The 23,527-nt window shown below is 43.8% G+C and overlaps 2 protein-coding genes across 4 annotated transcripts in view; both read right to left on the bottom strand.

The window, feature by feature from the left end:
- Positions 1–188: 188 nt before the first annotated feature.
- Positions 189–23,527, bottom strand: part of LOC139554406 (mitoguardin 1-like) — a 196,732-nt gene continuing 173,393 nt past the window's right edge. Inside the window, exons 2-8 of one of the 3 annotated variants that reach the window (XM_071367153.1) lie at positions 1,596–1,640; positions 1,400–1,469; positions 1,221–1,307; positions 1,029–1,127; positions 826–906; positions 611–715; positions 189–425 (exon numbers count right to left, since the gene is read on the bottom strand). In XM_071367153.1, the coding sequence (XP_071223254.1) occupies positions 294–425; positions 611–715; positions 826–906; positions 1,029–1,127; positions 1,221–1,307; positions 1,400–1,469; positions 1,596–1,640 (619 nt within the window). In that variant the 3' untranslated portion in view covers positions 189–293. Of the gene's footprint in view, positions 426–610; positions 716–825; positions 907–1,028; positions 1,128–1,220; positions 1,308–1,399; positions 1,470–1,590; positions 2,362–23,527 lie in introns of those variants that run through there. The other 2 variants (XM_071367155.1, XM_071367154.1) reach the window with 2 other exon arrangements.
- LOC139554387 (dynein regulatory complex protein 9-like) lies at positions 11,148–15,800 on the bottom strand (the record flags this gene model as incomplete). The annotated part of the gene is given in 6 exon segments (XM_071367135.1): positions 11,148–11,532; positions 11,705–11,806; positions 13,145–13,276; positions 14,343–14,417; positions 15,297–15,458; positions 15,719–15,800. Coding segments are annotated over 6 exon segments (661 nt in total), but the record flags the coding sequence as incomplete, so codon positions are not given.

Raw genomic sequence — 23,527 nt, forward strand, 5'->3', positions numbered from 1 at the left:
GGAAGAGGAAATGGTCATAAAATGAAATAGATGAAAAGACAGAAACAAAAATGTTTTTGAACTACAACTTATTTTATTTAAACATTTCAAATTCAGTGCAAAGTAATATAGTGCATTGGTGTCTAGATCCCTCTTGGGTGGCAAAGTGTCACAAGAATCCTGTGGGGAGAGAAAACAAGAGAATACATTAAATTAATGGGTGTTAACTAATCAGGGTTCAACAAAGCACTTCAAGTCCTCAATTCCTTCAAAAGAGAGAGAGAGGAGAAAGGAGTATGGTCCCTGCAGTAGGACTACATGCTGGCCATGAGGTTCTCCAAGTGGTACTCCAGGAGGCTGGAGAGCTCCGTGACCAGAGACTCTGGGTTAAAGTACCAGGCCAGCTGCTGGCCAAACATGTCATCTAGCAGAGCCATCAGCCCGCCCTGAAGAGAACACCACACAACACATAGAAAATGGCTCTGAGTTACTAGCTTATCAAGAGGAGAGAGACAATTAGAAATACTCCCCCTAAAATGACATTGGAACCTGGTTAACCATGAATAAGGAAGTAAAAAGGAAGTACACTAAGAATATGGAAGTAAACAGGAAGTAACCTCTTGACTCTTACATTGAGCAGCAGCAGGTATCTGTCAGCCTCTGGCTCCATGTTGGCAGCAGTGGGCAGGAAGGAGTACAGGAGAGCGTACAGACGCTCCACAAACCCACCGGCGTGCTAAAGGAAACAAAGGAGGAGAAAAGAGGAGAGAATAGAAGAGAAGAGGAATTTAAGTGAAACTGCTAATAGAGAGATATCAAAACATGTACCAGTGAGATGCTACTTACCACCATCAGGGACTTCTGAGCTGTCATCATCCCAAACAGCACCAGCTCAAAGAGGACATCTATCATGTTCACATGATGGATCTAGGACAAGAAAACACGTTTGGAGAAAATAGGAATGATTTCATATAGATCAGCTACTGTGATGTATAAAAGACATGCATGTGGAAGAACTCAGTGAGACTTGAAAGAGTTAATGAACTCACCTTTGCCTCAGCCAGCTCCCTCTCAATGTCATTCCGCTTGGAGGGGTCACTCAGGTAGTCCACAAAGTCGTTATAAGTACGGATGAACTTGGCCTCGTCCTATGACAAAGAAAAGAGCATCTTAGTGAACAGAACACATTTCACCTCAGGGGCGCTCTCTTTCCCTTGAAAGAGAATGCGTTAGTGAGTTACCATGTGGTTGGCCTGAACCAGTGCGCCCAGGAGGACCTTTCCCGCCACAAACAGATGGTTCCTGCTCAGGGTGGAACCAAGCAGGGTCTAGGGGAGAGGGAAGAGTTAGGGTGAGGCATCTTCCTCTAGGAGACAGAACAAGAAGTCACAGAGAGAAAAAGAAAAGTGTGTCCACTCACAGTGAAGGCCTGGCGCAGGGAGACGAGCCTCAGGGCGATGTCCTCCACTCTCTTGGTGGTAAGGTAGAGGCTGTGAAAGGGAGGGATTGGAGCATGTCAACCATTAGAGTCAATGGGGGATAGCAGCATTATGACCACTATCCTTCAGCATCTGACAAGCCCAGACTACACAGACATTTAGAGGAACTCACTTTACCAGAGGAACCTCCCTCTCCTCAGGCAGCATGTCCTCCTCCCAACCCTACGACAACAAAACAAGCATTCAAAATCAGTGACCAATGAGCATACATTTAGTTTTACTTGTATTTAAGAGCAATCGAAGGCCACGGAAGGAGAGTTGTATGGCATTGAAGCTCGTCTGGAGGGTAGTTAACACAGTGTCCAAAGAAGGGCCAGAAGTATACAGAATGGTGTCATCTGCGTAGAGGTGGATCAGAGACTCACCAGCAGCAAGAGCGACATCATTGATGTATACAGAGAAGAGTCGGCCCAAGAATTGAACCCTATGGCACCCCCATAGAGACTGCCAGAGGCCCGGGCTACAGGAAGCCGATTTTACACACTGAACTCTATCGGAGAAGTAGTTAATGAACCAGGCGAGGCAATCATTTGAGAAACCAAGGCTGTTGAGTCTGTCGGTAAGGATGTGGTGATTGACAGACCTTGGCCAGGTCAATGAATACGGCTGCACAGTATTGTTTCTTATAGATGGCGGTTAAGATATCGTTTAGGACCTTGAGCGTGGCTGAGGTGCACCCATGACCATAATAGAGCATGACACTTGCAAAGCCAGGGTAGTGGGTTTGATTCCCGTCACCACCCATACATAAACGACAGCAGGTTTTATTGTAAGTCGCTTTGGATAAAAGTGTCTGATGAATGACATATATTATTTTTATATATTCACTTACTTGCTATACAATGTAGAGAGAAAAAGGGTCAATTCAAGAGGGAGCTAAGAAATTCATGTCCAAACGTTGTTTTCTTTGCCTGATGTCATTAGAAATTACATAAAATTAATCATTAGCTTGTTCTCTACAATATTATAACATTCATATACTTGTACTTGACAGTGTTGATGAAATAATAATGATCATTTGCTGTGACCATTACTAGTTTAGACTGCACCGCACTTGGTTGTATGTGTTCCATATTTGGTGTTGTGAGGTTAAATATCTCAGAGTAAATCGTCGGTAACTTTTCAACCATATTTGGTAGAGACATTGGGTTTAGACTATTGTTTTCTGACATAATGTTCTATTGATTGGGCATATTTGTAAACCTTGAATGAATTAATAATTTTATGTTTTTGGCTACTTTGCCACCAGATGCTTTCCTATATCGTTGGTATAATATAAAATACAAATACCAAATATTGTGTTTTATAAAGTCACTAGCTAGATTGGAAGAATGAGACAAACAAGGTGATTTTTTATTGTGTTGTTTAACTCCTGAAAGTATAGTCTTTGCCACAGTGGGCTATAAAGTCTTTTGGAGGACATATTGACCAAATTCAGACAAGGGGGGCCACTTATTTAGGTGCCATAACAACTGGGTTGAATACTTACTTATTGATTTCAGCGTTTCATTTTTAATTAAAAGCATAATTCCACTTTAACATTATGGGGTATTGTGTGTGTTCCAGTGGGGGAAAAAATGTTATCCATTTTACATTCTGGCGGTAACACAACAAAATGTGGAAAAAGTCAAGAGGTGTGAATACTTTCTGAATACTTTCTGAAGGCACTGTATATCACAATGAGTGCTCTTATACCGTTTTATACGAAGACAAAGCACATATTTTGTTCCAAATAGGACCCTATTCTTTATAGTGTACTACTTTTAATCAGATTCCTATGTGCCCCGTGGTTAGAAGTAGTGCACTCAATAGGGAATAGGGTGCCATTCGGGGGACGCAGGCTGTGTGTGTAGTTTGTTGTTGGTCTATGCTGAATGACAAGGAGTAATGTCTCCTCTGGCTCTGAAGAGCGGTGTGTATGTTCTCTCTGTCAGTGGTCTGTTTGCTTCCAGTGTGTGTAACCACGTGCCTATCTCTCCTGTGTCTTCTGTTGTTGACCTTTCAACTCTTTCCCAGAGCTCCTCCTTTCACAATAAAATGAACCAAATATTTGGTGTGACTTCCTTCCTCTTTGCTGCCTGTCTTCTCTCCTCGCTACTTCTGCTTGTGTTCAGCTTGTTCTCTCTCTCTCCTGCTCCCTCCATATTTGCTCCTGTGGGATATGTTGTTCAGTGGGTGTCTCAGTTCACAAGTCCCTACTTATTGTAACCCTGTGCCTGTGTTTGCACACCTGCTCCCTGCTCCGCTTCCATGCTCTCCTCAAGGTCATGCCGTTTGGATCCCATTCACCTCCTTTTCCATCTTATGTTGAGTTTGTCTTTCCATTTGTGTTGATTTCTGTTATCTTTTGGTAGTTTGTTATTATTTACCCATCCATTGACATACCCTTTTTTGTTCTCCTGTTTTCCCTCCTCCCTTTGTTGTCTGTGTGCGTGTGCTCTTCATCTGGCCTCAGACCCAGCTGTGCCTGCCCCTCCACATCCTGGAGGAGAGAGGGCTCCCCCTGGTGGCCGGGACGGTACGTGCGCTCCTGGAGCTGGCCCCGCCCAAATACACAACCTCCCCTGCCACCACCACTAACCCTCTGGCCATGTAGGGCAGCAGAGTTCCACACTCACTCATGGATGGACAGATACAGGACCCACCCTCTCGCTCTCCGAATGTACGTTATATGGCTTTCCCTCTCGACCACCCCCCACTTCCCCTCAACCCTAGACCCCCTCCCCCTCAACCATACAGGGTCACCCAGCCTTCCCAGACAGGTCTTCCCCAATGAAGAGAGAAGAGGGAGCACGAGTACGTCAAAGAAAGGGATGACTGTCTCTTCCTCTGTGTCCTCACACAGACTGCTTACGACTTGCAGCCTCTAAAGACTGACGGACGAACAGATGGACAACCGAGATTGTCCCAGACAAACAGTCAGTTGGACGGCGAGTAAGAGTGGTTTTTTATTTTCTATTATTAGTCATTTGACTTCTCTCTCCATCCTCCTCTTATCTATGTTCAGTAGGGGTTGTTTTATTTTCTATTATTATTTCATCTTATTTTTCATATTCCTTTTACTTTCACATGTTAGATCCTTGCATGTCAGAGGGGTTGGGTGGGTGTATGGGGAAGGGTTAGGAGACTAGGAAGTTGTCGGTTGCATAAGTAACCTTTTAAGGTCATGTGCTACAAAGAGCAACAATAACGGTGGTGGTCTGTCGTCATGGGAACATTGATGCTGCCAACACTTAAAATGGCTGTTATTAAATGAACCCGTCTTTTTTTTGTTTTGTTATTGTGGTCAAATCACGAGCTGGCTGAATCAAAAACCGATGCTGGATTAGAGAGAGAGAGGGCGCTCCGGGAATCTACGCTTTATACTTTCTCAAAATGTGTACAAAACATTACGAACACCTTCCTAATATTCAGTTGCACCCCCAGAACAGCCTCAATTCGTCAGGGCCTAGACTCTACAAGGTGTCGAAAGCATTCTACAGGGATGCTGGCCCATGATGACTCCAATGCTTCCCACAGTTGTCAAGTTGGCTGGATGTCCTTTGGGTGGTGAACCATTCTTGATACACACTGGAAACTGTAGAGTGTAAAAAAAACAGCAGAGTTGCAGTTCTTGACACAAACCGGTGAGCCTGGCATCTACTACCATACCCCGTTCAAAGGCACTTAAATATCTTCTTGCCCATTCACCCTCTGAATGGCACACATACACAATCCATGTCTCAATTGTCTCAAGTCTAAAAACTCCTTCTTTAACCTGTCTCCTCCCCTTCATCTACACTGATTTGAAGTGGATTTAATAAAGGATCAGCTTTCACCTGGTCAGTCGGTCATGGAAAAGGAGGTTTTCTTAATGTTTTGTACCCCCAGGGTCATTATACAGAAGTGGTGCAAACTGGGACAAAAAAAAAAGCATTTGTATCCTATTTTTCCCCAACTTTCAGCACACGTCTTCCAACATATTTCAGGTGGACATATATACTACTCACACACTTTGTTTGTATTGCATATTTGAAATATTTATCTGAATTTACCTTACCCCCCCCTCCAAAAAGTGTTATTACAAAACACAGTGAAAAAGTTGCAATAAAGGAAGAACCATGCACAATAGTGATTATTTTGATTAACCTTCCATTATAGATCCATTGGAGAAATAATTTGCAAACCAAATTGACAAAATAACAGGCGTGTCGGTGGCAAGGGTGTCAATCATAGACATAAATGGAGGACTCCGATAGATATAACTCGTTTCAGTATAGACATTACCATTGAGGGCTTCCACTATTTAAAAGTAGTCAACTGTGTGGGGATTCCTATGGGTTTGGAAGTGATCAGCCAATGATCAGAGAGCATTGGCTTCTTCAAATTGGGTTGCCTATTGTTTGTAAACCAAAGAGTAAGGTAATATCCAGAAGCCAAGACCAAGATTTCTACCAGGACTTTGTTGGTCCCAAGATCCAGACCCAGTGAGTTGAGACCATGACAAGTTAAAGACCGAATGTGGTCTTGGAGGGGGGGGGGGGACTCAGTCAGGCTTTCAATTTTTGAACGTTGTAGTAGTATAATGCACAAGGTGCAATTTTGAACGTGGGTACATGGTGGTCCTCTGTAGCACAGTCAGTTTTGACTGACAACTTTCCACACCACACTAAACATTCAAGATATCCAGAATGCATTTTGCCCCATCACTTTTATTTGTCCTTTGCCATCATGGCGCATGCAACTTTAAAATGAAGATGGCCTCAATGGCACTGCCCGTGCTGTCACAGATGCCATAATGGAATAGATACAAAGATGAAACCTCTGTATATCTCCATGGTGTCAATTGTTTCGGTTGTGACTTTTTCAGTTTGACTTATTTTGAACATCAAATGAGGTTGGTGGCACCTTAATTTGGGAGGACGGGCTTGTTGCAATGGCTGGAGCGGAATGTATGGAATGGTATCAAACACATGGTTTGTTGCCATTCTATTTGCGCTGTTCCAGCCATTTATGAGCCGTCCTCCCCTCAGCAGCCTCCACTGGCTAACATATTGCTAGCTATCTTTAATTTCCACATCTTCTTACGTTACAGCCTTATTCTAAAACATACAATATTTTTTTCACCTCATCAATCTACACACAATACCCCATATTAACAACGCGGAAGCAGTTTTTTTGTTTTAAAATGTATCTAAAAAAAATGTTTTTTAATTAAATATCTTATTTACGTAACTATGCAGATCTTTTGCTATGAGACTCGAAATTTAGCTCAGGTGCATCCTGTTTCCATTGATAATCCTTGAGCTGTTACTACAACTTGATTGGACATGATTTGCAGAGGCACACACCTGTCTATATAAGCTCCAACAGTTGACAGTGCATGTTAGAGCAAAAACCAAGCCATGAGGTCGAAGAAATTGTCATTAGGGGAAGGGTACCAAAAAATGTCTGCAGCATTGAAGGTCCCCAAAAACACAGTGGCCTCCATTATTCTTACGTTTGGAACCACCAAGTCTCTTCCTAGAGCTAGGAGGTGACCAAGAACCCGATGGTCATTCTGACAGAGCTCCCGAGTTTCTCTGTGGAGATGGGAGAACCTTCCAGAAGGACAACCATCTCTGCAGCACTCCACCAATCAGGCCTTTATGGTAGAGTGGCCAGACGGAAGCCGCCACTCAGTAAAAGGCACTTGACAGCCCGCTTTGAGTTTGCCGAAAGGCACCCAAAGGACTCTCAGACCATGAGAAACAAGATTCTCTGCTCTGATGAAACCAACTCTTTGGCCTGAATACCAAGTGTCACGTCTGGAGGAAACCTGGCACCATCACTAAGGTGAAAGATGGTGGTGGTGGCAGCATCATGCTGTGGGGACATTTTTCAGTGGCAGGGACTGGGAGACTAATCAGGATCGAGGGAAAGATGAACAGAGCAAAGTACAGAGATCCTTGATGAAAACCTGCTCCAGAGCACTCAGGACCTCAGACTGGGGTGAAGGTTTACCTTCCAACAAGACAATGACCCTAAGCGCACAGCCAAGACAACGCAGGACTGGCTTCAGGACACGTCTCTGAATGTCCTTGAGGGGCCCAGCCAGAGCCTGGAATCTCTGGAGAGACTTGAAAATAGCTGTGCAGCGACGCTCCCCATCCAACCTGACAGAGCTTGAGAGGATCTGCAGAGAAGAATGGGAAGAAACTCCCCAAATATAAGTGTGCTAGGCTTGTAGAGTCAAGGCTGTAATCACTGCAAAAGATGCTTCAACAAAGTACGAAATAAAGGGCCTGAATACTTAGGTAAATGTGATATTTCCATTTATTTTTATTTTTATACATGTACAAAAATGTTTAAAAAAAAATGTTTTTGCTCCGTCATTATAGGGTATTGTGTGTAGATTGATGAGTGGGAAAAAGTCATGGGGTCTGAATACTTTCTGAATGCACTGTATGTACATCCCAAAAGCGTACTTTACACATTTCTTGATATATGAGATGTTTGGTACTGACACTATTTAAAAATAGATGAAGATTTACCAACTTGCTCAAAAATTTTATCGGAAATGTTTGCAGATAGACTACTCACCATGTGGTCATGCTGGAGAGGGGTGCAATCCCAACACCTGGTGATATTTGTAGGAGTTGCTTAAGGCACAGTCTTTTATTGTGTGTGTTTAGTTAGTGACGTCAAAATGTGGGACAGCATTCATTTTTTTGGAAAGATGTTTAAAAATAAACAACTGCTTATTAGATCAGTATCTTTCAATATAATAGAACACCTCTCAAAAGAAATGTGTATAAACAATTACTTTGTACTATATTAATTTAACAATATATTTGGTATTGCCTTAGAACATATTGTGATGTATATAGATGTCCTAAGTTTGGAGACTTAGCTTTTTATTTTTTTTATATATATATATATTTTTTTTTCGGGGTGGGATTGCAATTTGCACCGCTTCTGTAGAATCACCCATGTATAAAGCTGTAATTCATGTGTTTTTCCACAAGGAGTTGCGTTCTCGTGTAGCTACATGGATTGGACGATGTCCCTAAGCGCTGGGCCAGGGAAGTAAAATAAAAAGTACTATAAGAAAAGAAAACAGGCCTCTTAAAAGGTTAGTGTTACGAGTGGGATTGGTTCAAGCTGATCCTAGACCAGCGTTTACAGGCAACTTCTTCCTTGAGCACAGCTCAGTCAAGTCTCTAATCAAGGGTGTATGTATGGGCAGGTTGACTGTATGGGCAGGTTGACTGACAGCATGACATCAAGGCCTGCAACTTTGCATTAGTATCTGTGTTTTTATCTTGCAGTAATGGTTATTTCTTATTGTAGTCCACTCTACTGATGAGCTGTTGGGGCCGGCCAGGTTCTGGGGCTATGGCACTGGGGATAAACATACACTACATAAACAACATAAACAAGCAAACGTTTATATTTTTCTTGTATTTTTTACAAACCACCTCATCACCTTCACATTTGAGTTCAACATGGAGAGTTGAGACCGTAGACAAGTAGTAGTGAATATGACAGTGTCTCCCTCATGCACAGAACTAATCTTTTTATCACTACATGTAGCCAAGTTTGTATGACATTCAAATGGATCTACAGATTTAACTATTGACAGTGTTCAAGACACCTTTCCAATTCTTCTCATGATCAAGTTGTTTTTGGTGAATTGTTCAACCACATCTTATAGACAGAAATGCGGCTCTTGCTACACACACAGGTGTGCATATTGCTAATTTGGTCTGGCAGCGGTTACAGTAATCTGCCAGACCGGAACAGTATTTATTTGTCACTAGCGCTGTCCTTAGTGAACCCCATTGACAAGGTCGTGTTCATTAGGCACCAAACAGAAGAAAACACACTGAAACAGGGATTACCTGTACTTGTCCAATAAGAAACATTGCAGTTCAGTTGCATGCCCTAATGAACATGGCCCAGCTCTACTTAGAGCAGTGTTACCCACAGAAAGTCAGGTTAACGGACTGACTCTTAGTTCTAATGAGGCAGACACAACCTCTCGTTCCCAGGGAGGGGGATGAGGGAGTGCTAGCCTTAGAGCTGACAATAATACTCTGGTGAAGACTGACCCAAGGACCACTGATTGATGGGGTCGGGGATCTTGTAGGCAGATTCCCAGCCTCCCTTTTCAGAACTCTTATCTAAAAGAAAGTTAAAATGGTAAAAACATACCTCTGATATATATTTTTCCTTTCAGAAGCTACGTAGGCTGCCTACTTTGATGCACATCCCTACAGTAAAAGCTACGTAGGCTGCCTACATAGATGCACATCCCTACAGTAAAAGCTACATAGACTGCCTACATAGATGCACATCCCTACAGTAAAAGCTACGTAGGCTGCCTACATAGATGCACATCCCTACAGTAAAAGCGATGTAGACTGGGAATCTGCCTACATAGATGCACATCCCTACAGTAAAAGCGATGTAGACTGGGAATCTGCCTACATAGATGCACATCCCTACACTAAAAGCTACGTAGGCTGCCTACATAGATGCACATCCCTACAGTAAAAGCGATGTAGACTGGGAATCAGCCTACATAGATGCACATCCCTACAGTAAAAGCGATGTAGACTGGGAATCTGCCTACATAGATGCACATCCCTACAGTAAAAGCGATGTAGACTGGGAATCTGCCTACATAGATGCACATCCCTACAGTAAAAGCGATGTAGACTGGGAATCTGCCTACATAGATGCACATCCCTACAGTAAAAGCTACGTAGGCTGCCTACATAGATGCACATCCCTACAGTAAAAGCGATGTAGACTGGGAATCTGCCTACATAGATGCACATCCCTACAGTAAAAGCGATGTAGACTGGGAATCTGCCTACATAGATGCACATCCCTACAGTAAAAGCTACGTAGGCTGCCTACATAGATGCACATCCCTACAGTAAAAGCGATGTAGACTGGGAATCAGCCTACGTAGCTTCTGAAGTGAAAAAATATATCAGAGGTATGTTTTTGCCATTTTAACTGCCTACATAGATGCACATCCCTACAGTAAAAGCTACAGAGGGAATCTGCCTACATAGATGCACATCCCTACAGTAAAAGCTACGTAGGCTGCCTACTTAAATGCACATCCCTACAGTAAAAGCGATGTAGACTGGGAATCTGCCTACATAGATGCACATCCCTACACTAAAAGCTACGTAGGCTGCCTACATAGATGCACATCCCTACAGTAAAAGCGATGTAGACTGGGAATCAGCCTACGTAGCTTCTGAAGTGAAAAAATATATCAGAGGTATGTTTTTGCTATTTTAACTTTTGTTTTTGATAAGACTCAGAGTTCTGAAAAGGGAAGTTAAAGGTGATTTTAAATATATTATAAATGTTTTGTTTAGATATTTTCACCCCTCCTAACTTATGTCGACTGACTTGGGCTTTCTCCAGCAGAAATCATGTGCCCCTACTGCTGGGTCTGGACCCTGTGACATTTGTACAGTAAAATAGATACATTCCATATGTTTACAAGTAGGTACCAGATAAAGAGAGGACCTTCTTTCATGACCGCAACATGGTCTTTTTAACTTTTTACACCGTTTGCTGAGAAATTGTCCCTGAAAACATGTACAAAATTGAATTATTATTTTCTGGAATTAATATTTGGAATTCTTTAAAGTGCATTAATAAAAGTTACCCATTTCAGTCTCATGAGTACGCTTGTTTATTACCATTCTTGCCCTTGTGTTAGACTGCATATAAGTAAGAACCTGGCAATGGTGGTAGTAGTATTCAAAATGACCATGCCAACTTTACTCTGTTAAAGAAAAAAAAAAGCTTTTCTCATTGAAGATATATTTGCCTACAGGCCAGTGTCGACTTAGATTGTCTGTAATCAGGAATTGAACATTGATGAAAAGTAACATGTCTGTATTGAGATTTTTTTTTGGTTTCCTTTCACTGGAGCTCTTGAAGAAGGGACACCTCACTTTTTCTTCTTTCCCTTCTTTCCCTCCTTGGACTTGGGCTTCTTGCCTTTCTTATAGGGGCCCAGGCCGCGTCGCACTAATGTTCCCCTCCACCACGACTGGATCTGCAAGTGACAGACAGGGAATAAGAAAATGATTTAGTGTAATGAACAAAAGAAGAGGGGAGTACAGTTGTGAACAAGATGCATGGCATTAAACACTGCACTGCCACTGGATGTGATTGGTTTCCTTGCTGGGCAGGTGGTGGTGATTTATTAAAGATTGTTCAATGATTACCTTGGTGGCTGCGTCTCGCTCCATATGTTCCTTCTCCAGCTTCCTGCGTAGGGCCTCTTTCTCCATCCTGTCCTCGATGACCACCTGCTCAGTGTCTCTGTACTGGAACAGAAGAAAGTACAAAGACCGAGTCAATATCCAGAGTACAATTTCTGTTCCATACGGGTATACTTTCTAAAAGCGGCAATTTGCAGTCTATTTTAGTAAAAAGCTATGTATGGAAACTCATTACATGGAGCTCCTGATGAACAGTTCTTGTGCTGACGTTGCTTCCAGAGGCAGTTTGGAACTCGGTAGTGAGTGTTGCAACCGAGGACAGACATTTTTACGCGCTTATGGACTCGGTGGTCCCATTCTGTGAGCTTGTGTGGCCTACCACTTCGCGGCTGAGCTGTTGTTGCTCCTAGACGTTTCCACTTCACAATAAGAGCACCTACAGTTGACCAGTGCAGCTCTAGCAGGGCAGAAATTTGACAAACTGACTTTTTCGAAAGGTGGCATCCTATGACAATTCCACGTTGAAAGTCGCTGAACTCTTCAGTAAGGGCCATTCTACTGCCAATGTTTGTCTATGAAGATTGTGTCACAGAACAATGAGACAGATATTTCACCAGATGTGAAGCATCTGCTTGGCGTTTCCACTCAGTACCAAATATGGTAGTGAGAGGAAGCCCACTGACCTGCAGTTGGAGAAGGTGGATTTTGGCCGACATTCTGCACATTTTCTCCTTGATGAAACATTTGATCTCAATACAGTTTTCTGTTTCCAAAACTACAATCTGTTATGAACAGAGTGGACTATGTTTTGTAGACTTTGCAAAAGGGTAAAAGTTTTTTAAAATTGCGTTGTTTAGGAGTGCACGGGTGAATTGAGTTATTGCACAGGCGCACTTCACAGAGTAGGCGTTCCCCAACGGAAATATGCAGATGCATGCTAGAACGCGCCAATATATTGAAAACGACAGACTGTGGTCTATCTCGGTTTAGTTATAGAATCCACTACTTTGAAGGGGTGTCCACATACTTTTGGCTATGTAGTGTACAATTCATTTAAACGTTTAAAAAAAACGTATGTAGCAACTGCAGATTTCCCCTTTGAATGATCTGAGGACTTGTAATAACAGTTTATTTGCAGGTGGGATGTGCAACTCAATAATAGGACGGTGTTCCTAATGTTTGGTATACTCAGTGTATATCAGGCCTACTATCCTATTCATTACCTAGTGTCAGTGCGCTAAACTGTATACTACAGAAAGAAATGGGTTGTGAGCCATGCAGACCAGGGTTGTATTCATTAGGGCACACCGAAGCAAAACATTATTCAACGGAAAATGAAAACTACTGTTTCTTTAGAAAAGTCCAGGTGGTCCCTCCCTATTTCAGTCTGTTTTTCCCTGTTTGGTTGGTGCCTAATGAAATCAACCCAGGCTTTGTCCTCACCTTCTTGGCCAGCTCCTGGAGCTGGGAGAGATTGTTAGCTTTTTTGTTCCTCAGGCTGTTGAGCTCCTGCTGCTTGTCCTCCATGTCTCTCTCATAGCGCTCCATCCACACCGCCAGCTTCTCCTCCAGACTCTGAGAGGTGCACACAAACACACATTGTTGCAGCTTCACCTGACAGACAAATATGGCTCTGCTGACGGCCGCTGTCCACTGTTTTGTGGTTCTGAAAGTCAGATTTTGCAGTGATTTGATCTGCAGCTATTCGTGGTGCTAAATCCCAGCTATGGCCGCTATTGCTCTAGAGACAAGGGCTCATTAATTTCTTGTACAGCTCCCCCAACACATTTTTGGTGATTTAAAAATGTTTTAATTGCTATTGCTGTCGTAAAGGTTGCCGAACTCTGAATAGGTGCTAGGGATTGATTTGGGATTCTACTATTGCAATAAAATAACAGCATTTAGATGGCAGCTCAAAGAATGTACCAAGTCATCCTACTACACCCAATATACAATATCGGTCAAAAGTTTTAGAACACCTACTCATTCAAGGGTTTTCCTTTATTTTTAACTATTATCTACATTGTAGAATAATAGTGAAGACATCAAAACTATGAAATAACACATATGGAATCATGTAGTAACCAAAAAAGTGTTCAAAAAAATCTATATATTTATACTTTAAATAGCCACCCTTTGCCTTGATGACTGCTTTGCACACTCTTGGCATTCTCTCAAACAGCTTCACCTGGAATGCTTTTTCAACAGTCTTGAAGAAGTTCCCACATATGCTGAGCACTTGTTGGCTGCTTTTCTATCACTCTGCGGTCCGACTCATACCAAACCATCTCAATTTGGGTAAGGTCGGGGTTTTTGTGGAGGCCTGGTCATCTGATGCAGCACTCCATCACTCTCCTTCTTGGTCAAATAGCCCTTACACAGCCTGGAGGTGTGTTGGGTCATTGTTCTGTTGTTTTTTAACACTTTTTTGGTTACTACATGATTCCATGTGTTATTTCATTGTTTTGATGTGTTCACTATTATTCTAGAATGTAGAAAATTAGTAAAAATAAAGAAAACCCTGGAATGAGTAGGTATTTTAAAACTTTTGACCGGTACTGTATATGTCACACAAAAGATAAATTATGCTCCTATACACAAGTCATGTCATGCCATTTTCCAACCACCACTGCACACGTACTGTCTGATGTTTCTTGAGGAAAGTCTCCATCTCCATATGAACTCTCCTCTCCTCCTCCAACCTCTCCTTCAGTAGCTGAGGACAGAGGAACAATGATTACACAGATGCACATGTAGTGGTAACCATCTCTGTACAGCCAAACCTCACAGTTACTACAAAGTCTGTAGCCAAGTCACACCAAAGGCTCTGTCCAGAAACACCCCCTAGCCACTTGTGTAGATCTGAAAGGATGGGATAGCTACAAGAAATGTGTAGGTATTAGCAAAAAGCAATACCTACCCAATTCTATGAGATCTTCATGGGTGGACTGGAACAAGAATTCATCCCTGGCATTTCATCCACACCAGCCCACATCACTACATGCGCCGCCAACTCACCCCCCCCACACCCCACACACACACCCTGACCCTACACACCCTAATTAGACACTGGGAGCAGTTTTGACACATGACATTTAAATACATATGTGCACTAAGTAATATCATAGGCTAATTAACTTGAGGTTCAACATCAGAGGAAGTGGAAACTCAATACACATTAACTAGATGGCTGTTGCCCACTGGTCAGCCAAAAGCGCATTATAGATTAGTAGAACATAGAAATTGCGCAAAACTCTGTACAACAAATCTTAACAGGCCCATGGGCCGCCGGCCATGTCTTTATATAAAAATATATATTTGTGTGTGTGTGTCAATTTCGACCAGCCTACCCAACAACAAAAATGGTCCAGCCCATCTGGCATATGTCAGAATTGCCAATCCGCCACTGCATGAGGCACTTAGACTGCGTTTACACAGGCAGCCCAATTCTGATCTTTTACCACTAATTGGTCTTTTGACCAATAAGATCAGATGTTTGCCACTAATTGGGCAAAAGATCAGATTTGGGCTGCCTGTGTAAACACAGCCTTAGGGGCTAGGGGATGATTCTGGACAGTGCCACAAAGACACACACCCTGATCTCTTCCTCCAGCTGCTTCTCAGAGTGTGTGTTGATCTTCTGTCCCTGGTACACCAGCAGCTCCGCGCTGCTCTTCACATACTTCCTCTCCAGCCCAGTCTTAGCCTTCATCCCCTGTAGCTGGTCCTTCAGGTGGGCAGTCATCTCCTCACGTCGCTAAAGGGACAACATTAAGACAGTTTGCGCAAAGTATTACATAAGTTGCCAATACTTTGTCATGTATTTACCTGAGAATGAAAAACAGGGAGGCACCCCGATTTTCAAAGACATCGACGTCTGACACCCTCAAGGAACTTGGAGCACCACCAAGAGTCAGTCAATGTGTAGCCTAATTCTAATCTTGCCCATTACTAGATTGAAAATCATATCGGGCACGTGAAGGAATGTGTCTCCGTTGTCTTCCTCAGTTATGGTACCTGCAGCTCCAGAGTTTTTTCCTTGCGGATGTCAAGCAGCTGTCTCTGAAGAGCTTTGGCCCTCCGCCGGCTGCCCTCCTCCCTGCAATACACACAGACAGCAATCAGGCTCAATGTGTAAGTGTGAGTAGACTCCTGGCATTCTCTCAACCAGCTTCATGAGGTAGTCACCTGGAATGTATTTCAATTAACAGGCGTCCCTTGTTAAATTGTTGAATTTATTTCCTTCTTATTGCATTTGAGCCAATCAGTTGTGTTGTTTCAAGGCAGGGGTGATATACAGATGATAGCTCTATTTGGTAAAAGACCAAGTCCATATTATGGCAAGAACAGCTCAAATAAGCAAAGAGAAACGACAGTCCATCATTAAGACATGAAGGTCAGTCAATGTGGACATTTTCAAGAACTTTGAAAGTTTCTTCAAGTGCAGTCGCAAAAACCATCAAGCGCTATGATGAAACTCTCTCTCATGAGGTCCGCCACAGGAAAGGAAGACCCAGAGTTACCTCTGCTGCGGAGGATAAGTTCATTAGAATTACCAGCTTCAGAAATTGCAGCCCAAATAAATGCTTCAGTGTTCAAGTAACAGACACATCTCAACATCAACTGTTCAGAGGAGAATGTGTGAATCAGGCCTTCATGGTCGAATTGCTGCAAAGAAACCAATACTAAAGGACACAAATAATAAGAAGAGACTTGCTTGGGCCAAGAAACACGAGCAATGGACATTAGACTGGTGGAAATGTGTCCTTTTGGTCTGATGAGTCCAAATTTGCGATTTTTGGTTACAACCGCCGTGTCTTTGTGAGACGCAGAGTAGGTGAACGGATGACCTCCGCATGTGTGATTCCCATCGTGAAGCATGGAGGAGGATGGTGTGATGGTGCTTTGCTGGTGACACTGTCAGTGATTTATTTAGAATTCAAGGCACACTTAACCAGCATGGCTATCACAGCATTCTGCAGTGAAACACCATCCCATCTTGTTTGTGCTTAGTTCCACTATCATTTGTTTTTCAACAGGACAATGACCCAACACACTTCCAGGCTGGGTAAGGGCTATTTGACCAAGAAAGAGAGTAATGAAATGCTGCATCAGTTGACCTGCCTCCACAATCACACAAATTGGCCTGGACCCCTTTACTGCCGACACGGATCCACGCTGATCCATTACAACTGGTCTGCCGACGTAACCGTCCGAGGGGGTTTCTACAGGCTCTTCCGTTGCGACGTTCCCCTGAGGCCCATCTGCTAGCCTGCTAGCCCCGGCCTGCTAGCTGTCTGAATTGCCGTGTCTTCAGCTCGCCAAGTTACTCAATGGACCCTATGATCACTCGGCTACACATGCCTCTCCCTAATGTCATTATGTTGGTTAGTGATTATTGTCTTATTTCACTGTAGAGCCTCCAGCTCTGCTCAATATGCCTTAGCTAGCCCTTTTGTTCCACCCCTCACACATGCGGTGACCTCACCTGGCTTAAATGGTGCCTCTAAGAACAAAACCTCTCTGATCGTACCTCACATCCTACCATACCCTTGTCTGTACATTATGCCTTGAATCTATTCTTCCGCGGCCAGAAATCTGCTCCTTTTACTCTCTGTTCCAAACACACTAGACGACCAGTTCTTTTAGCCTTTAGGCGTACACTTATCCTACTCCTCCTCTGTTCCTCTGGTGATGTAGAAGTTAACCCAGGCCCTGCAGCCCCCAGCATCACTCCCATTCCCCATGCGCTCTCATTTGTTGACTTCTGTAACCGTAAAAGCCTTGGTTTCATGCATGTTAACATTAGAAACATCCTCCCTAAGTTTGTTTTATTCACTGCTTTAGCACACTCCGCCAACCCGGATGCCCTAGCTGTGTCATAATCCTAGCTTAGGAAGGCCAACAAAAATCCAGAAATTTCCATCCCAGCTATAACATTTTCCGACAAGGTAGAAGTGCCAAAGGTGGCGGAGTTGCAATCTACTGCAGAGAGAGCCTGCAGAGTTCTGTCATACTATCCAGGTCTGTGCCTAAACAATTCGAGCTTATACTTTTGAAAATCCACCTTTCCAGAAACAAGTCTCTCACCGTTACCGCTTGTTATAGACCCCTTCAGCCCCCAGCTGTGCCCTGGACACCATATGTGAATTCATCGCCCCCATCTATCTTCAGAGTTCGTACTGTTAGGTGACTTAAACTGGGACATGCTTAACACCCCGGCCGTCCTACAATCTAAGCTAGATGCCCTCAATCTCACACAAATTATCAAGGAACCTACCAGATACAACACTAAATCCGTAACCAACCTCTTAGATATCATCCTGACCAACTTACCCTCTAAATACCTCTGCTGTCTTCAACCAGGATCTCAGTGATCACTTGCCTGCGTGCGTAATGGGTCCACGGTCAAACGACCACCCCTCATCACTGTCAAACGCTCCCTAAAACACTTCAGCGAGCAGGCCTTTCTAAACAACCTGGCCCGCGTATCCTGGAAGGATATTGACCTCATCCTGTCAGTAGAGGATGCCTGGTTGCTCTTCAAAAGTGCTTTACTCACCATCTTAAATATGCATGCCCCATTCAAAAAATGTAGAACTAAAAACAGATATAGCCCTTGGTTCACCCCAGACTTGACTGCCCTTGACCAGAAATGTGCATCCTGTAGCACTAATTCCAAAAAGTTTTGGGACACTTAAGTCCATTGAGAATAAGAGCACCTCCTCCCAGCTGCCCACTTCACTGAGGATAGGAAACACTGTCACCACCGTTAAATCTCCGATAATCGATAGTTTCAATAAGGATTTTTCTACTGCTGGCCATGCTTTCCACCTGGCTACCCCTACTCCGGCCAACATCTCAGCACCCCCTGCAGCAACTTGCCCAAGCCCCCCCCCAACCCTCCCTCCTCGCCGCCTCCCCCACCCAAATACAGACAGCTGATGTTCTGTAAGCGCTGCAAAATCTGGATCCCTACAAATCAGCTGGGCTAGACAATCTGCACCCTCTCTTTCTAAAATGATCTGCCGAAATTGTTGCAACTCCTATTTTTTATTTATTTATTTTTTATTTAACCAGGTAGGCAAATTGAGAACACGTTCTCATTTACAATTGCGACCTGGCCAAGATAAAGCAAAGCAGTTCGACACATACAACAACACATAGTTACACATGGAGTAAAACAAACATATAGTCAATGATACAGTGAAAAAAAATAAGTCTATATACAATGTGAGCAAGTGAGGTGAGATAAGGGAGGTGAAGGCAAACAAATATATGTATAAATAAATAAAAATATAAAAAGGCCATGGTGGCGAAGTAAATACAACACAGCAAGTAAAATAAAAACTAAAAACACTGGAATGGTTGGTTTGCAGTGGAAGAAAGCGCAAAGTAGAGACAGAAATAATGGGGTGCAAAGGAGCAAAATAAATAAATAAATACAGTAGGTAAAGAGGTAGTTGTTTGGGCTAAATTATAGATGGGCTATGTACAGGTGCAGTAATCTATGAGCTGCTCTGACAGCTGGTGCTTAAAGCTAGTGAGGGAGATAAGTGTTTCCAGTTTCAGAGATTTTTGTAGTTCGTTCCAGTCATTGGCAGCAGAGAACTGGAAGGAGAGGCGGCCAAAGGAAGAATTGGTTTTGGGGGTGACCAGAGAGATAAACCTGCTGGAGCGCGTGCTACAGGTAGGTGTTGCTATGGTGACCAGCGAGCTGAGATAAGGGGGGACTTTACCTAGCAGGGTCTTGTAGATGACCTGGAACCAGTGGGTTTGGCGACGAGTATGAAGCGAGGGCCAGCCAACGAGAGTGTACAGGTCGCAGTGGTGGGTAGTATATGGGGCTTTGGTGACAAAACGGATGGCACTGTGATAGACTGCATCCAATTTATTGAGTAGGGTTTTGGAGGCTATTTTGTAAATGACATCACCGAAGTCGAGGATTGGTAGGATGGTCAGTTTTACAAGGGTATGTTTGGCAGCATGAGTGAAGGATGCTTTGTTGCGGAATAGGAAGCCAATTCTAGATTTAACTTTGGATTGGAGATGTTTGTGAGTCTGGAAGGAGAGTTTACAGTCTAACCAGACACCTAGGTATTTGTAGTTGTCCACATATTCTAAGTCAGAGCCGTCCAGAGTAGTGATGTTGGACAGGCGGGCAGGTGCAGGCAGCGATCGGTTGAAGAGCATGCATTTAGTTTTACTTGTATTTAAGAGCAATTGGAGGCCACGGAAGGAGAGTTGTATGGCATTGAAGCTCGCCTGGAGGGTTGTTAACACAGTGTCAAAAGAAGGGCCTGAAGTATACAGAATAGTGTCGTCTGCGTAGAGGTGGATCAGAGAATCACCAGCAGCAAGAGCGACATCATTGATGTATACAGAGAAGAGAGTCGGTCCAATAATTGAACCCTGTGGCACCCCCATGGAGACTGCCAGAGGCCCGGACAACAGACCCTCCGATTTGACACACTGAACTCGATCAGAGAAGTAGTTGGTGAACCAGGCGAGGCAATCATTAGAGAAACCAAGGCTGTCGAGTCTGCCGATGAGGATGTGGTGATTGACAGAGTCAAAAGCCTTGGCCAGGTCAATGAATACGGCTGCACAGTATTGTTTCCTATCGATGGCGGTTAAGATATCGTTTATGACCTTGAGCGTGGCTGAGGTGCACCCATGACCAGCTCTGAAACCAGATTGCATAGCGGAGAAGGTATGGTGGGATTCGAAATGGTCGGTAATCTGTTTGTTGACTTGGCTTTCGAAGACCTTAGAAAGGCAGGGTAGGATAGATATAGGTCTGTAGCTGTTAGGGTCAAGAGTGTCCCCCCCTTTGAAGAGGGGGATAACCGCAGCTGCTTTCCAATCTTTGGGAATCTCAGACACGAAAGAGAGGTTGAAAAGGCTAGTAATAGGGGTGGCAACAATTTCAGCAGATAGTTTTAGAAAGAAAGGGTCCAGATTATCTAGCCCGGCTGATTTGTAAGGGTCCAGATTTTGCAGCTCTTTTAGAACATCAGCTGACTGTATTTGGGAGAAAGAGAAATGGGGAAGGCTTGGGCGAGTAGCAGAGGGGAGGGCAGTGCTGTTGTCCGGGGTAGGGGTAGCCAGGTGGAAAGCATGGCCAGCCGTAGAAAAATGCTTATTGAAATTCTCAATTATAGTGGATTTGTCGGTGGTGACAGTGTTTCCTATCTTCAGAGCAGTTGGAAGCTGGGAGGAGGTGTTCTTATTCTCCATGGACTTTACAGTGTCCCAGAACTTTTTTGAATTTGTGTTGCAGGAAGCAAATTTCTGTTTGAAAAAGCTAGCCTTGGCTTTTCTAACTGCCTGTGTATACTGGTTTCTAGCTTCCCTGAAAAGTTGCATATCACGGGGGCTGTTCGATGCTAATGCAGAACGCCATAGGATGTTTTTCTGTTGGTTAAGGGCAGTCAGGTCAGGAGAGAACCAAGGGCTATATCTGTTCCTGGTTCTAAATTTCTTGAATGGGGCATGCTTATTCAAGATGGTGAGGAAGGCATTTTTAAAAAATGTCCAGGCCTCCTCTACTGACGGGATGAGATCAATATCCTTCCAGGATACCTCGGCCAGGTCGATTAGAAAGGCCTGCTCGCTGAAGTGTTTCAGGGAGCGTTTGACAGTGATGAGTGGAGGTCGTTTGACCGCTGACCCATTACGGATGCAGGCAATGAGGCAGTGATCGCTGAGATCTTGGTTGAAAACAGCAGAGGTGTATTTGGAGGGCAAGTTTGTTAGGATGATATCTATGAGGGTACCCGTGTTTACGGAATTGGGGTGGTACCTGGTAGGTTCATTGATAATTTGTGTGAGATTGAGGGCATCAAGCTTAGATTGTAGGGTGGCTGGGGTGTTAAGCATGTTAAAATGTAGGTCGCCTAGCAGCACGAGCTCTGAAGATAGATGGGGGGCAATCAGTTCACATATAGTGTCCAGAGCACAGCTGGGGGCAGAGGGTGGTCTATAGCAGGCGGCAACGGTGAGAACCTTGTTTTTAGAGAGGTGGATTTTTAAAAGTAGAAGTTCAAATTGTTTGGGAACAGACCTGGATAGTAAAACAGAACTCTGCAGGCAATCTTTGCAATAGATTGCAACACCGCCCCCTTTGGCCGTTCTATCTTGTCTGAAAATCTTGTAGTTGGGGATGAAAATGTCAGAATTTTTGGTGGTCTTTCTAAGCCAGGATTCAGACACGGCTAAAACATCCGGGTTGGCAGAGTGTGCTAAAGCAGTGAACAAAACAAACTTAGGGAGGAGGCTTCTAATGTTAACATGCATGAAGCCAAGGCTATTACGGTTACAGAAGTCATCAAAAGAGAGCGCCTGGGGAATAGGAGTGGAGCTAGGTACTGCAGGGCCTGGATTCACCTCTACATCACCAGAGGAACAGAGGAGGAGTAGGATAAGGGTACGGCTAAAAGCTATGAGAATTGGTCGTCTAGAACTTCTAGAGCAGAGAGTAAAAGGAAGTTTCTGGGGGCGATAAAATAGCTTAAAGGAATAATGTACAGACAAAGGTATGGTAGGATGTGAATACAGTGGAGGTAAACCTAGGTATTGAGTGATGATGAGAGAGATATTGTCTCTAGAAACATCATTGAAACCAGGTGATGTCATCGCATATGTGGGTGGTGGAACTGTGAGGTTGGATATGGTATAGTGAGCAGGGCTAGAGGCTCTACAGTGAAATAAGCCAATAAACACTAACCAGAACAGCAATGGACAAGGCATATTTACATTAAGGAGAGGCATGCTTAATCGAGTGATCAATAAGGGTCCAGTGAGTAGAGGTTGGTTGGGGTCACGGCGATCCAGACAGCTGGCCGGGTAGATGGCTATCGGTAGCAAGATAGCATAGTATGGAAGTCTATTTGTAGATACCTCGTGCGTTTCCGTCGGTAGGTTAGTGGGGTTCCGTGTGGTAGAGGGGATCAATCCAAATTGGCAAAATAGATATAGTGACCCAAGAAAAGAAAAAAAAAATAATAATAATAATTGTCCGATATACTTATTCAGATAGCAGCCGATAAGACAGCTAACGGTTAGCGGGCCCCAGATGAGCGTTCAGGTAACGTCGGGACGGAGGTGCCAGTTGGATAACTCCCTCGGGCAGATAACGTCGGCAGTCAGTCGTGAAGGCCCGGTGGGGCTCCGTATCTGCAGCAACAACAAAACAAAAACAAAAAAACGGGTCCGGATAGGTGACTGTAGCCCAGGAATGGCTGATGGAACTCCTCAGCTGGCTAGCTCCGGAATGATTTGAGTTTGCTCCGGGATCGACGTAAGCCAATAGTCACACGGTTTGCAGCTAGCTAGCTGCAAATGTCCAGAGCCTGCGGCTGAAATCCGGGGAAACTGAGAGAAAAAAAAAGTCCCGGAATGCTCCGGTCCAAGTCGCGTTGCACAAACGTGCCGGTAGATTATCGAGCTAAAGGAATAGCTGATGACCACAAAACGTGGGCAGCTGAAACACCAACGCTAGCCAGCAGACCGGCTAATTTCTGGGCAGCTACAGATTAGCTTCTGGCTAGCTATCGGATAGCTTCTGGTTAGCTTTCTGGATAGCTTCTGAATTAGCCCCTGGCTAGCCTCCACGGTGGATTTTCAGATTTGAGGTAAATAATACTTTTTTGTAATTGGTGAAGCGGGTTGCAGGAAAGCTTTTGCAGGAAAGCTTTTGTAGTTGAGTTCTTGGATAATAAAATATATAAAAGATATGCGAGGAAAGGTGTAAATATATATATATACAGGACACGACAATACGAAACAGAAATGACGTCTGAACTGCTAAGCCATCTTGGAATA

The sequence above is a fragment of the Salvelinus alpinus genome, chromosome 26, assembly GCF_045679555.1.
Source record: "Salvelinus alpinus chromosome 26, SLU_Salpinus.1, whole genome shotgun sequence".
Classification (NCBI taxonomy): Eukaryota; Metazoa; Chordata; class Actinopteri; order Salmoniformes; family Salmonidae; genus Salvelinus; species Salvelinus alpinus.